This window comes from Lytechinus variegatus, chromosome 13, assembly GCF_018143015.1.
Source record: "Lytechinus variegatus isolate NC3 chromosome 13, Lvar_3.0, whole genome shotgun sequence".
Lineage (NCBI taxonomy): Eukaryota > Metazoa > Echinodermata > Echinoidea > Temnopleuroida > Toxopneustidae > Lytechinus > Lytechinus variegatus.
The window spans coordinates 33,698,035-33,714,178 of record NC_054752.1 but is presented as its reverse complement, the minus strand read 5'-3'; the positions used below and the strand labels follow the sequence as shown (position 1 = coordinate 33,714,178).

The 16,144-nt window shown below is 38.7% G+C and overlaps 1 protein-coding gene across 1 annotated transcript; it reads left to right on the top strand.

Annotated features, from left to right (window-relative positions):
- The first annotated feature begins 4,342 nt into the window (after positions 1–4,342).
- LOC121426703 (growth/differentiation factor 8-like) lies at positions 4,343–14,409 on the top strand. The gene is made up of 3 exons (XM_041623075.1): positions 4,343–5,081; positions 13,284–13,663; positions 13,954–14,409. Exons 1-3 carry the CDS (start codon positions 4,559–4,561, stop codon positions 14,335–14,337), a joined length of 1,287 nt encoding a protein of 428 aa, XP_041479009.1. The 5' UTR covers positions 4,343–4,558; the 3' UTR covers positions 14,338–14,409.
- The last annotated feature ends 1,735 nt before the right edge of the window (positions 14,410–16,144 follow it).

Here is a 16,144-nt window from a genome sequence, read left to right as displayed (position 1 = left end):
GGTTTATGTATTTTATGTTTGGCAGCTCCCCCTAGTCTAACAGTACAGTATTCTAATTAGCCACCCTGTTCAATAAATACGAAATAAATAAAAATCAATGCAATATTTGTATTACATGCAAAGCAAATGAGGTCCAAAGATAACTCCCTGAGGAACACCATAATTGCACAGTACATACACTGAAAGCGCGTCCCAGAAGAAAAGTCTGAAACCGAGAATTACGATGTAACATCAGAACTCAGATGCAAATATTATTCAAATTAGTTTATCGCTTTAAAGAATCTCCTTATCTGGTGCTAGTCATATAATATAACCTAAACGCAAGAGGGAGTAAAAAATCATTAAAAATACCATAAAGTCACTTGGCAGATAGTATCTGAATTTCAAACGAACATTCCTGAAGCTTCTTTAAATACCTCCTGAACCTGAGCAAAATATGCCAAACAGTAACATAAACCTAACCCTTAGCGAGCATTAGGACCAGTTAAAGAAAAACCAACAACTTTAAAGTGAAATGTTCGAATTCTACTTTATATAGCTTTATTTTCTTGTGACATTTGAAATTAAAGTACATTTGAATTCGCTTAGAGGCATTCAAAGTAAAATTCTAATTCAACGATCCAAAGGTTTGAATCACTCATTCGATAACAATGTCAATGTCAACTTCTCACGGGTCTAGGGAGCTCGAACAGATGTTGCGTGCAGCATGATGGAATTATCACAGCCAGCGTCGCGGGGGAATAAGATCACTTTAAAATCATTACGTGCTGCATTATACTAAACTGGAAATGTACTTTTTAAAAAGGGAAACGTCTACGTGCCTGTTCGATGTCATGTTCTTAACAATACTCATCAAATACGAACCATTCGAATATTTTGACATTCATCACACCCTGGGTGCCTCGAAGCGGAACCTCCTTGTCACTTTTTATCACATCTGACAGTTCTAAATGGAACCGGAGCAAGGAAACTTCAATACATTATGGCGGTATTACAATTTTCGAGAATATCGGTATGTCCTACCATGGATAGCTCTATATTCTTACCAAGGAAGTCACGAAAATGGTGCAATCTTGGATCAAAGTACAATGAGGATTCGATCGTTCAACCTTCAAACTGATAAAGTCGGTTTAAAGATGGACCGGCGCGACCTTGCTTGCACCCTATGCCATGCAATTATGCACCACGAGGGGCTGGGAATCTTTGCATCCTGTAGGGAGAACAACTTTGCACCACCCCCACTATTTCCTACACGTAACATTTATGGAATTAAACTAAATCCTGATCAGTAATACCTTGGTCACATTTGCTCTACGGCGCCCGTACGGCGAGTCGAAAACAGTCGTTTTATTCATTTTTATTCAAACCATTTATGTGTAGCTGGTCCCAAAAAATGTTAAAACGGCTGTTTTCGACTCGCCGTACGGCCGCCGTAGAACAAATGTGACCAAGGTTTAAAGGTTGGTGATTAGCTGGAATATTGGATTTTGATTTATAAAAGATTAGGACTAGAAGTTAAATGGTTAAAGAAAATAAAGAAATCAAATAATTTGATTCAGACCGATTTGGGAGTTTGGCTAGCCATAACCACGGTCGATCTAGATTTATTTTATTAAGTATTCCAAAGTAAAGTGTAGGTCTACATTTATACATTCTTGGCAGAAAATTTGTCGTTCACAATATAACTCATTTTGTCTCCTGATAGGTTTGTTTGCATGGTCCTACGTAGCAGAGGGGGGTCAATTGCTCCTCTCTCCATGAAAGTTTGAAGAGTATACTTTTACCGAAATTTTCACAAAATTCCAACAGTAAGCACGAAATCCTTAATTTAAAAAATCCTTAATTAAAAAATGCAAAACGCCGCCTAAGACAGACTCAGTCGCTTCGCTCACTCGCTTTTGAGTTTCTTCAAAAAAATTTCCACGTACGCCCCCCCCGGAAAAAACAACATTCTGTGTAGGACCATAATTCTTGTTTTGATGCTGACAGATCGTTTGATATCTGTTTTATTCACTGTCTCTTCTCTTTTTACCCTCAGAAAGTTTCGTCTTAAAATCCATCGCTTCGCTCGAAAGGGGCCCTAAACATACCTAAATAACCTTCCCAGGCGCAGAACAATTATTATTCTCTGAACGATTTGACCTTTCTTTTTAAAGAGGGCTCTCTTAAAATGATACAACTAATGGCATATCGCAATACCACTTACAATTTATGAGACGATCTATTCGTATATATGCATGGTATCGATCTCGAATTGAAGCCGCATTCGGAAATTCGTCTTTTGGGATCCTGATAGGAATACCAATTGTGAACTGGTGGGCGTATGAAGGGCAGTTTTCACGGCGCACGCGAACGTTTTGCGAAGGATACTAAATCAAGGGAAAATGCCAAATTCCCTCCACCTGTCTACATTTTAAAAAAAGTTTAATGCACCTTTATTTTACCAATATCGTGCCGGTACACAGGGTCGTCAATCTCTTTGCGTGGGATTTATTAAAGAAAGTATTTTTTCATAATTGTAATGAAATTAAGACGAATTGCTACACTTGTGAAGAGAAAACTCGCACAAAATTCCATTACGTTCCGGAGGATAACACGCGTATGATTTTCACCTTGAAAAGAGCCTTAATGGGCAATTCTCCAGGTTAAGACTTAAAGGTGAAGTTCACCCTGACATGTTGGTTTTAATAAAAACAGAAAAATATGAGAAAAATATTGGGGAAGGTTTGATGAAAATCCGCTGAAGAATAACAGAGTTGTGAATTTTTATTAGTTTTGGTCTTGTGACGTAACAGACGAGGAACTCCTCCATAACTTGTCATGTGTTCTCGTAAATTAAACTTTCTGTAAAAAAATATGGAAGCGATTTTGAACATGGGGTGGATATTTGATCAGACTAACCATTTCAAACCACCTTCTATAAACATAAAAGAAATATTGCTATTCGACATGTTCCATTAAAAAAAATATGGAATTATGGTTGAGCTGCTCGCATATGACGTAACAGATGAACCTCAGAATCTCACTACTCTCTTCTTCTTTCATGAATCTCCATCAAATTTACTTCACCATTATTTTTTCTAAATTTGTTTCTGCTTTATTGAAATAAACTTATAAACTCGGTTGGGTGCACTTCCCTTAAAATCTTGAAAATAAGGATGTGGACATTTGACAACTTAGTAAAGACAAGAGCACACAAAGTATTGTAACTTCACCACCATCGAGGCAAGTCGAGGGACATGGTTTTAAGAGGGATGAGTCAATACAGTTATCTTAACTCCTAAACTGCAGCATCTCCCTGTCGAAATCATGCATACACATGTATATATATATTAAATAACTAAACAGTATAAAAAAAAACGAACTATAGAGGAGGCAAGATCAAAACCAATATACGTCAGTTTTTTTCTGTTTTAATATTTATTTCAAATTTCATTACGTATATTTCATGCCTTTTTACTTGTTTTTGTTTGGGGACGGGTTATAAAAATTGATAAATTCTTAAGACCTACATAATAAACTTCAAATGACTACGTAGGTCTCAGGTCTTGTAGGCCTACAATATAAAATTGGTGCGTGCGAATCGTTCCAACTTTGCTGGATAACAGGTAAGTCTACTTGAGTATCTGGCTTGTCTGGTGCATTTTAGAGCGTTGTCCTCCTTTTTTTAAATGAATTGATTAACCAGGCTGTAATCCCCACCACTGCAAAGGGAAAAGATTATTAACCATCCCTATCCTCCTGAGCTTTCTATTCCGTGGGGGTCATGTTGAATAAATGAATATCACTAGCTATCACACATGAGCATCGCAATGGACAATCAAGTCGTTGCGGAGAGCCGAGAACGAGAGGCACGGGGGGAGGGGTATGAATATACTAACCGGCTCCAGCTGGTGATCAGCTGATCGCCGTCCGGGGTCTCAATGAAGGAAAGGCGAGTTTCGATTTATGATTCACCACATGCGGTAAAACATTAGCACTCGCCAAGGATACATGAAGTGTATTGAATCGTTAATATCCCCCACATCGCATTACAAAGTCATCTTGATGATCGTTTCTTTATCACTTTCCATGTTCTCGTGTCAGATTGTGGTTTTAGGAGCTCGTGCGGACTGTGTGCTTACGAGGTGGGAGGTGCTGAGATGGAAGAAAGGGGGCGTGTGCTCCCAGGCTATTGTCACGGACAAAGCTGCCTGTTGCTAAGGAGTCATGGGTCGTGCGCACGCTTTGATCTGTCGATTGGTCAATTCATTCTCCTCGCTGTAACGGGTGAGCCAATGGGTGGCGAGTACGGTTAGGGGGGCCCCCCCGACACTGGCCTGGGCAAAATGATTATCGATCAGCTGTTCAAAGCTACTCGTGCAGCAGCAGCTTGAACACACACACACCCACACACCTTCCACACACCCCCACCCTCTTATCACTTTAATCTTCACGCCACAGGTAGAAATAAATACGCGGGGATTCCAGTCTAAAAATCACTCGGTACGGGTCACACATAAGGAAGAGGAACACATCACACTCCCCTGCACTCCATCAGATTTTTTTTGGTTTAAAAATGGCTCAGCTTTATCAGTACGTCTTCCTGGCGCTATTCATCGCCGACTTCATCTGCCTGACAATAGCAAGTTATCCCCCATCTTGGAGACGAAACGGCGGCATCATTCCCATGTCCGCCCACCACCACCCTCACGAACAGCACGAAGACATCCCCGCCGAAAACAACTCAACAAGAACCGCCACCATCGGCGCCGAGGATGGTACGGACGACCCCGAGCTGGCCAGTGAAGATACCCAGACTCCTCCGCCGGAATTCTCCACCTGCCCACCGTGCTGGATGCAGGAACAGCAGAAGCAGTTCCGCATTGAAAGCATCAAGAAGCGCATCCTGGAAAAATTACAGCTGACCCGCGTACCAAACATCACAGGACCTCATCCAAAGAACCCGGCGATTAATAACCTGCTAAATAATTACCCCCAGTTCCAGAACAATCCTTCCTTCCAATCCGACTCACCACAGGCCGAGTACCACGACCCCGCCCCTGCACAGCTAGAAAGGATACTAATATTTGCAAAAAGACGTAAGTAAAATCACTTTGTTTTAACTCTTTGAACGCTGAATTAATTTTGGGGGATAAAAATGACAATTATTTCCATATTATTTTCTTTGAATCAAGATTTCCAAATTGCACTGATACTGCTGATTATTATATAAATTTGATACGAATATGAATGTAATTGTACGAATGTACGAAATTGCAACATCAGCGTGAAAAGGGTTAAGAACTCACCCGAGTCTTTACAAATATGTTTGGAATACTAAAGATGTAATCTTTTTAAGGGTTTGTCAATCAACTATGCTTCTTTATTGACGTATGAGAGTGAATGATCAATCGTGATATCTTAGTATAAAAGTACATTTCCACTGTTTTGATACGCATATTCTCTCAAATAATTTCAGCTTCAGTTACTATCATGCAAGGAAGATTCGTACATGAACTACAATCGGTAAAACATTCGTGAATAGATAATGCTGGAATCATTTAAATACGATTTCGTAATGATGATTCAGAAAGAAAATGAGATAGGTCAAATATTTCCTCCTGTAATTAGTAAGATTCTGAGAATAATCATCACATGATTTGCCATTTTGTTTTCTTTGATATCATAAAATTTAAACATAGACCTTATGTCCTATATGTTTTTCTTGCCTAACTGTAATTTATGTGAATTTCACAAACTTGTATCAGTTTGTATCCATTTAAAGAAAATTACTGGATGTCGTCTGTCTAGCAAATAGATCTGCTTATTTTCATTTTTATGACATGTACGAGGTTAATTTTAGAATACCTCGTCAGTTTTATTTAAACGTGAATTGGTGAAATAATTAATGAATTCATTACCCTCCATCAATCAGTTTCAAATATATTACTCATGTTGACGATGTTTTAAAACAATTTTGCAAGCTCTAAGACTATCATACATGTATTATTGTGAATCTGTATTTTTTACATGAACCTTACGTATAGCATTTAGTCAGTTAGTAGAAAGTGATTTGATGAATGTAGAGAGTACATCGGCCGCTTTTATACGGGAATATGCCCATTTTTAATTATGTGATAATTTCATTATAAATTTACTTTACGGTCAAATGCTGCTTTTCATATGTCTATCATAATCAGGACCACTTCCGGAAAAAAAATACACGGATGGATTTATGTTAACGCAATTTATGTAACGCAATACAATAAATGTATAGAGTCATAGATACATTTTCTAAGTACATGTATATCTTTCCTTTCTCAACGGGAAAGCCAATGCGAAAAGAAAACAATGGGTAGGCTTATATGTTTCATTCGGGGACTCCAAACAAACTAGAACCGGATTGAGAAGGGTGAAAATATACAGGGAATAAGCACATAACAAAAAAAAAACCTCAGTTTCAGAGTTCGCTCGGGAGATGGGTGCGCGGGCGGGCGGGGGGGGGGGGGGGTGGCACGGGGTATTCATTCTTCTCCCGTTTCACCCTAAATTCATCGTTTTTCCCCGAGGTTGTCCTTAGCTGTTTAGTATAATTTAACCATTCAGTTATGCATTTTTTTGTTATTGGGAATGGATGCCCCTGGCCTATATGATACGACACAGTCCTCTCGTGATCGCGAATGAAGTCACCATCATTAATTTTAACCGGGCAAGAAATTCTTAATTCATACACGTCTGAAGAGTCTGGAGCTTCACATTATAGCTAGAGGCAAGGCACCTCCGCTGAATTGTTAGCATTTCAACATTGCCTGTCTGGAGTTTTGGTAATTTAATATTGTGAATTATATTGTAGAATCATCTAAAATTCTTATCTTACAAAGTGGAGCAACTAAAAATATTTTAATCGTCAATTATTTGTGATGATTTTAATCTTATACCTTTATTGATATTTAATGGTACTGTGTTATGGAAATATCACCATTTTTAAAGGCCCTTTGAAAAGTTACCTTAATAATTAGTAATTAAATACCAGAGAGGTTTGAAAGAAGACATCCTGAAATTTTAATCCTATACCTCGCTTTAGAAGTGATACTAAAAAGTATTTATTTTTAGTTTGGTTAGGATCACGACCGAACTAATTTTCAAGTAAAATGTATACTTAAACAAGACATGTGCCTAGAATACAATACTTTGGGGTTATTCTTTCAAATGATGCTATAATACCTATCCAAAATAAGAATAGGAAAGTAAAAGGTAAGAACGTGTTGTCTGATCACGGGCGGTGAACCTATTGTTCGGAAGGGGGGTGGGTGGGTGATCTATTGTTTCATTCCCCAAATTAAATAGCATTACGTCACAGATTTACGCCAAAGTTACGCCACAGTTCTTGTAACTGCAGACAAAAACGAAGATAACTTAAAATCATTTTTCAATGAATCAGCGTGATTCGAATAAAAAAATACCGCTGGAAAAAGATAGTCTCGATGACGGTGTCATACATATTGCCCCATCTGCGCTTTGTTCTTAATCACTAAAATGTGGCCCTAATTTCGGTATGAAAACGATATATATATATTTTTTTTCATGCTAATGCAGTACCTGATGAAAAGATCCCAAATCATGTAGCATAAATTCAATAAAAACTTACTTCTTTACATAATTATGATATATAACTTGTGAAATGTGTAATTCAGTGTGTATAAGTGGGACAATTTTATTCATATTATCATTGAGGGTATACTGTGTGTTGCGGTATCCCCCACGAACAAACGTCACCAAAGTCAACAAATTATGGCACTAACAACTCGCTTGTATCTCTCATACATTTCTTTAACATCATCTGCTATTTCTTATCCATCTGAACTTCATCATGACGACACAGACAAACAATACTCCATAATTTATTATACCCATGCAGCATCCGAAAACAGATTTATGTAATGATCTGTTGCGTCCTGTCACACTAACGAAAGCGACTCCAATCCGACTGATGTCATTTGAAATATCTTAAAGGACAAGTCCACCCCGACAATAACTTGATTTAAATAAAAAGAGAAAAATTCAACAAGCATAACACTGAAAATTTCATCAAAATTGGATGTAAAATAAGAAAGTAACGGCATTTTAAAGTTTCGCTTTATTTTACAAAACAGTTATATGCACATCTCGGTCGGTATGCAAATGAGGAACTGATGACATCACTCACTATTTCTTTTGAATTTTATTATATGAAATATTTTTATTTTCTTGTCATTGTCATGTGAAATGAAGTTTCATTCCTCTCTGAACACGTGGAATTCCATTATTTTAACATTTTGTGCTTCAGGCAAGGAGGTCCTAATCGTCAAATTCGTGAAATTGAAATATTGTATAATTCAAACAATAAAAAACAAAAGAAATAGTGAGCGAGTGACATCATCGACTCACTCATTTAGATGTAACTGGCTCGTTCATATGACTATTTTGTTAAAAATAAGCGAAACTTTGAAATGTCATAACTTTCTTATTTTACATCCGATTTTGATGAAATTTTCAGCATTGTACTTGTCTGATTTTTCTCTATTGATTCAAGTCAACATTTTTCTGCGGTGGACTTGACTTTTAAAAAGCGTTGATGGGTCTTGAGTGGATTCAGTGGTGTGACTTGGACGTTAGGAGTGGTTCCACGTGTGGCCATAATGAGGGACTCCCGATCCGACGCTCAAGTGCCGCCGGTATTGATCGAGACCTTCACAAGAAGGTTTTCAAAAGCTCCCCCATTCTAGCGAAAGCCAGGTTTAAGAGATGTCGTAAGATATATGACGTCATCCACCCGATTCATCAATAAAACAGATTCGATCGGGGTAAGGACGGAGTCTGGGATGGAGAAAAGGCGATAGAGAAGGGTGGGGGATAAAAGAAAAAAAGTGGCTTGTATTACAGCCAGATACGGTCACATAATCTGATTTATTTCTAATGAGTCATGAAAAATTATACCATAAGCTTTAGCGGTTATCGCTTACTTTATTCTAGAAGACTCGTAGGCCTATACCATTTTCATAGAGTGTACAATTACATACATATGGTTCATTCATGCCATTTTGTCTACTCTAGAATAGATATATTTGTTTCGAATATATTAGAATAAAAAAATACCTTATTTAAGAATTCATAGAGATAGATATAAATCGTCCTAATATGAGCGCGCTTGAATATTCTTTGTAAGGATTAACACGATGCATATTGCTAATTGCTCATTCTCCTGAGGACAAGAACACACTTGTCGAAACGTCGAGATTGGGTTGTTCTTTTCAGGACCAACACTTGCCCAAAAAAGATACATGGTGTACTGTGAAACCTACTACACCATATCTAAACAGGTAACAGTTAACTGGTTAAGGCGAGCTTGAGCTGAAAACTATTGATATTTAGCCCAGAAATCGGGATATTTTAGGGAGAAGTATAAGCAATATCATTGCAAGCACGAGGGGTGAGCTGAAAGTTTTGATATACTTAACTGAAAGGGGAAAATTTTAAGGACTATTTGTCGGAATTCATGAAAAGGATACGAGTATCATCGGCGTCATGCGAGAGCGAACCTCGAGCTGATATAGGCTCACCTAAATCAGCGCGTGATTAAAAGTATTGAAATAAACCAGAAAAATAAATATTTCAGAAATGTTTGTACAAATTAGTGAAGAGTAACGTATCAAAATACAAACCCGCAGATAGAGATGAAAATTTATGATATTGGCTTTTGAAAAAGGAAAATCTTAAAGACTGTTTGTTGGAATTCTTGAAGAGAATAAGTATATCACTAATCAAAGTTGGCACGAATATTCATCCCTGGGTAAAAACGTACGCAAGATTCATTTTCTTAATGCGTTGAAAACTTCATTTCCATGGTAATAGCATAGGACGGGGGTATTACGCATCTTCAGTGGTAATCCTTTTCTACACCTTTATTTCCTTTTCATTTCTCTTAATGTTCCTTCTCCCTTTTCTTTATTTGCGCCCCTTTCCCCCTTTCGCCCCCCCCCCCTCCTATGAAAGTGGCTCCCGGGGCACGTGCCCCTCCGCCTTGTCCCTCCCTAGATACGCCACTGCTTTGATCTAATCAACGAGTAGTTGGGTTTGGATTTGGTCTTGAAAACCGTGACAGGGCCTTAAGGGTTGGGAATAGTGTTCACATATGTGCAGGGAGGAGTTCCAGTGATGAGGGACTGCTCACTGTCATGTATTAAAACGGCTCCTTTTCAAACATTGAAACTGTACATAATATAGCTGGAAGGGCGATGACTCCGAAATCTGACGTAAAAGAAATACGTTTTGACGGATTTATATCAATCAAGCTATTCAGACTTTCATTACATTGTTTTCTGTCTTATCAACTTCGCTGCACTTTTCATTCTTCAAATCTTCATGGTCTAGTTCTTTTTGTCAAGCACGTACGGCTACAAAATGCAAAAAAACAAAAACACTTTCATTAAAATATGGTTTTAGTTCACGTTTGAATTTGATCTCGTTTGATTATACTTAAACATGATAACCTTCTGACTCAATGTTCGGGAATACCCTCACCTTCCATGAAAGATTTGCGATAATACAACACCATATGGCTATCAGTAATATGCATAACTCCGTACCTTGTTTTTCATGCTATCAGTCAAAAACAATGTAAATCACTGCAATGCTAAGATTTGTCAACCCTAATTTTCATGAGTTTGGTTATTTCAGCGAAAAATCCCGCACTGAATGAGCACAGTTAGTGCTTGAACAGTCAACGCTCATCTATTGCCAGCCACCTACATGTAAAGTATGACTTTGTAAAGAATGAAATCAATGTTTCGACAGGAAAAGCTGTTTGGCTGAACGTAAAAGCAACTTGAATATGGGGCAAGCAAAATGGTTCGCCAAGTTTTCTAAACGTTTTCTAAACTCCTCTTGACAAGATAATTTTGAGGAATGGCTGCGATTAAAATCAATCCTTCACCCATATTAATATGCTCTTCCCAATTGGGTCGAAGGGGCGAGCTCTATAGGCCTACCTAGCAACACCACGAGCATGGGGGATCCACATGTCTCTGGGGCTAAATCTGATCTCACTATCCACCAATTAGATCCTGATATTCTAATTGCTTCTGATAGTTGATAAGTCAACAGGAACACGTCTGATATTCAATGCTTCTTGTAGATCATTACAGTCATCTCAGTTCAAGGTAATTACCATGATTACAGACGACGATCGTCCTCGTCCTGTCTGATTAGAACAGAACAGGACCTCGTAAAATAAGATTTGCAATGAATAGCAAATATGAAAGATCCACTCTGATTGGTTTCTGGTCAGTGTCTCGAACCAAGTCCGTATGCAACGATGATCTTGATTGGCAATTCGCATTCAGGGTTTGATCGCAAAGCGTTATGTTACTGGGTCCAGTTCAGCTTCTAAGTACTTTCATCACCACTGTGATTTAGTCTGCTGTGCAAACCCTTCGCTCGAGTAAAGAGTCTGAATCGCAGCCTACTCATGCCTTGTGTACTGAAGGCCCTCTGAATGTGCTAGTCTTTGCGTGGAGACACACTTGTCGATCAAAGTTTCGATCAGGGTCTGTGCCTGCAGACTGTGATTCAAGAGTGGGCAACATTAATATTTTTCATATATTCATGTATCATAACGACCCCCATCCCCATATTAAACTACCATGGACCGTATTATGAGATCAATTTTATCTCATTTAAAAATCAGTGACAGGAAATACCCTTAGAATCTCTCCCAAAAATTCGAATGAAAATTAATATAATTTGATTTTGTTTTATCAAATTGGCATTTGAAAAAAAACATAGCAGCATGAAATTGTTATTGTGGTTATAAATAAATTACAAGATGTGGTATACGTAACATTTCACCTGACTTTTTGTCTGTTCTTTATCAAATTAAAAAAAAAAATAATAACTTGCTATGTGTTTCAACAGCAGTCTATCGAGTCACGTTTAATCGATTCCAACTAAAATATATTTGAGTGTATCAGTTTCTTCAATATATTTTCGAGCACATTTGGCAACGAAATTTTGAATTGACCTATTTATTCCTTCATTGTTCGGCAGTTTTAACACGTGGGTATTGAAATTGTGGTAAACCGTAGGCGATCAAGGTACCACTTTCCCCGCGTCCTCTCTTCTGCAATTAGATTTTGCAAATCTTGTCATTTGCTTCCAGAGATAACTAATCTGTTTATAACGGTCTACGTCTAACAAAAGCCTTACCTGAATTGTGAAAAGCACATCACTTTTGTCGGGTTAGCCTGCGATCAAACAGCATGACCAGATGACGTGGGAGACTACTTCTTAAAGCTGGCCCTGTTTATAGAGCCTACTTAAACGTGGATGGCAGACAAAAGACATTGTCCGTCTTTATACCTCGTCATCACACCTGTATGATTGACAGGTATTATTTGGTATCTGTCACTCTTGTCGTCCATTTGTGGCGTGTTTATTATGCTCCATGTCAATATATAATGATCTAAGTACTTAAGTCATCGAAACTTATATAGTCCGGGCACATGTTTGCCCCAAAGCACTTTCATTGCCACATCGGGATATATATCTATCTCTCTGTCATGAAGAAACATCTTTTACTCCATATTTTTTTTTTATTCTTGCTGTTTCTTTCCCTCTTTGACGACCTCTATTAACGTCTGTTCTGGTAAAGGCATTTCTCCGTCATTTTTTTCGTATTCAAACTAAGCGCAGGTCTGATAGCAAAAGAATTAGCTATTCCTCGAAAGATAGGAGGGGTGATCAAGTGTATAAAGAATATTTCATTATTGCTTTACTACATAGAGAACCAACGTGACAAAAATAGTCATGCAACCTCATTTACACACTTTTTGCATTCTAACCGGATCCTCTATAGCTTTTCCATTTCTTATCTATCCTAGTGGGAACTATCATTCTTCATCTGTCCTATCATAGGTCCATGGTCCTATAGGGTCATTTGTTTTATCGTCTAAGGAAATTTCCAGGAAAAGTCAGTGATGCTCACTGGCAATGATACAAACCCTCGCATCTGACTGGCTGGGGGAACATTGGTCTGTTAAAATAACTACGAAATGTTCCCCAGATAGACAATACTTTCATAGTCTCTTGCCAGAGGCTCTGTTTTTCTTCATACCCGTTGTCGGTAACAGGCCAAGATACCTCGACAGAGAAGCATTTCAATTAAACTGAGATGGACAAACTTCAACTGGGCTAGGGCAGTTGAGAGGATTGTATCATGGCAATGGTTTTATCATGAAGTGATATCTGCTTTGTTTATTCAACAGCACTCCAGACCCAAGGAATTGCATCGCCACCCTGCTGCTACTTCAACGTCGCCGAGAAAATAGTCGGGTACCACGTCTCGAGTGCCAAGCTTTACTTCTACGTCGCCCCTGCCAAAGTCATCCAGAACACGCTCCACCTGATGACTATCAAGATGATCACAGCTAGACCGCACCCGGAAGGACACACCAAGCTCCGACTCGTGGCCAAAATCAAGGTCCAGTTGAGCCTCAGGGTAGGGGCATGGAAGAGCGTGGACTTCACCAATGTGGTGCAAGGCTGGGCAGCCGAACCAGAGACGAATCTTGGTATCGTGTTGGAACTCACTGACGATGCAGGGAATTCGGTCCTCATAACTGAAACTTCGACGGAAGAACCGAGGGTGAGTAATGCTCGAGGTATATTTCTTGCTTATGCCCCTCAATACATATTATGCTTGAATTATAGTCCGCCGGTGCCTTCCCTTTAAACTATTTAATAAATCTTTTTCGCTCAAGAGCATCATTTCCATCGTAAAAATTCAGCAGTTTCACAACGGTGAAACCACATTGCTGCCAAAACTGTTTGGCGAGTCGTAACCGCAATTGGTAGAGTGGGTGACATGATAATGTACCGACATAATGCATCTCCCGATTTTACTTTTTCGCCTCTATCGTTTCGTTTTTATTCCAGAGGCCATTTTTGCAACTGAGGCTAGATGATGACCGGAGAGTCAGGACGAAGCGCCAAAGCGAACGCATGTGTTCGGAGGATCGACAGGAACGAGAATGTTGTATGTTCCCCCTCATTGTGGACTTCCAACAGTTTGGGTGGGACTGGATCATCGCACCCAGGACATATGATGCCAATTACTGCTTCGGGAGTTGCCCTGATCATTACTTTTACAGGTACCCCCACACGCAGCTAATAAGTCAGATGGATCGCATGGCAGTCGCGGGACCCTGCTGCTCACCGAGCAAGATGACTTCGATAAGTCTTCTCATTTTTGACGAGGACGGCGACATCAGGAATGCGGAACTTCAGGATATGGCTGTGCAAACGTGTGACTGCGCCTAGAGCGAAGGAACACCGGAAACCGGCGAAACCTACCGAACGAGAGATGATCCTTCTTCCCGAATCCAGACCAAAGTTAATGTAGATCAAAGATACCCTCCGATTTCAAAAGGCAATCAGCTATTGGAGTGAACACTGAGCACATCTGACTATTACTGTCTTGCAGTGTTAACGGCAACTGTACCTGGTGAACAAATGACAAATTTTTTTTTTGCTGTGCATGGTGGTCACCTACGGAACCTTAAACGTACTGATATGGTCGTGATGGTGATACCACCGAAAACGGGGGGAAATTTAAAAAAAATGTAACGTTATATATTTCTGCTCTGATTTTGACGAATTTCAATGTTGCTTCTTCATTACACATATTTGCACTCATAACTATTGTCTTCTTTTGACAAAGTAAAGGAACGTCTAAAATACATCCTACAAAATCCATACATATCCTGTCATGCCTGCCCCTTTATTTTGCCATTGTAAACAGACCATGGCCTAATCATGACAACAAAAGCCAAAGCTACAAATGAATATAATTGTGTTGTTGAAGAAAGATTAGAATTTCGATATAATTCTGTTTGGACGAGACATGTTTGTCGATGTGTTTGCATTGTTTCTGTCTCTTTATGATTTCTGCAAGAAAAGACTATATAGCGAATACTTCTAATAAGTTCTACTATATTCACTGTCGGAATTTGTAGAATGAACTGTCTGAATATGTGATGATCATGAGGCTAAGTGTTTGTTTTAAATACAGTAATTAATAATTCAAAGAAATAGGAGAGAGCGGGGTGAGTCCGCCCACCACGTGATTATCCCCGTGGCTGTGATTGGATATAAGTTTTGATGATTACGAAATGACAACCTATAATGAATGCAGTTATAGGAAGTGTTGTTAGAAAGGTGTGATAATGCTTACTGAAATATGCCGCTGATACTTCAACATAATTTGTACATTTTGTGTAGAACAATAGAAAAGAAAATGGCTGCCCGTAGGGCAAGTTCGCCTGACAGGTTCGCTCTCATTTATGAACATATAGGCCTAAAAAATATACTCGTAAACATGACAGTATGTGTGCTAAATCATATACCTTTTCATAGATTATCAAAGTAGTAGTCGTTGTTGATCAAAACAAAAAAAGGTTTGGTTTCTTTGAACACATCATTGTTTCAAGTATCAATGTTTTTCCCTACGGCTAACTTGCCCTGCCAAACGGGCTAACTTGCCTCAGGATGGGGCAAATTCGCCCTGCAGCGAAAACTTTCTTTATGGCCCGTTTTTGTCAAACCCGTGTACATTTTGTCGCCAAAAATAAAACATTACCTAGGCCTTTATACATGTACATGCATGCTAAGGCAAGAACTTCCAGCTAAAGAAATTACGGTTCTAGAAGTGCGTGAAAAAAAATGGGGCGAACTCGCCCCACTCTCCCCTACCATACACGAATAGTTCATGAGGCACCAGTCGAACAAATATCAAAATATCTGTCAATGCCAAATATTTGTAGTGCTATGTAATTATTTCAAATAGAAAGCTCTAGGTGCTTTGACATGATTCAAAATACGTTTACTGCGATTAAAAACAAGGACACTTAGCAGAGTCATGAAGGTAATAGGGGAGTTATAAACGAATGATATTTTGATAAATTTAATTGATTTTTTTTTATAGCATTTTCACTCACCAACTAAAGCTATTACGCGATATAAGTTGATCAAAAGCTTAGTACTAAATATTGACTTACTTATCGGATGGTGTGTATGTGTGTGTATTTGAGTTTTGTCAGACGTGTATCAATCAAATATAATCATTTAC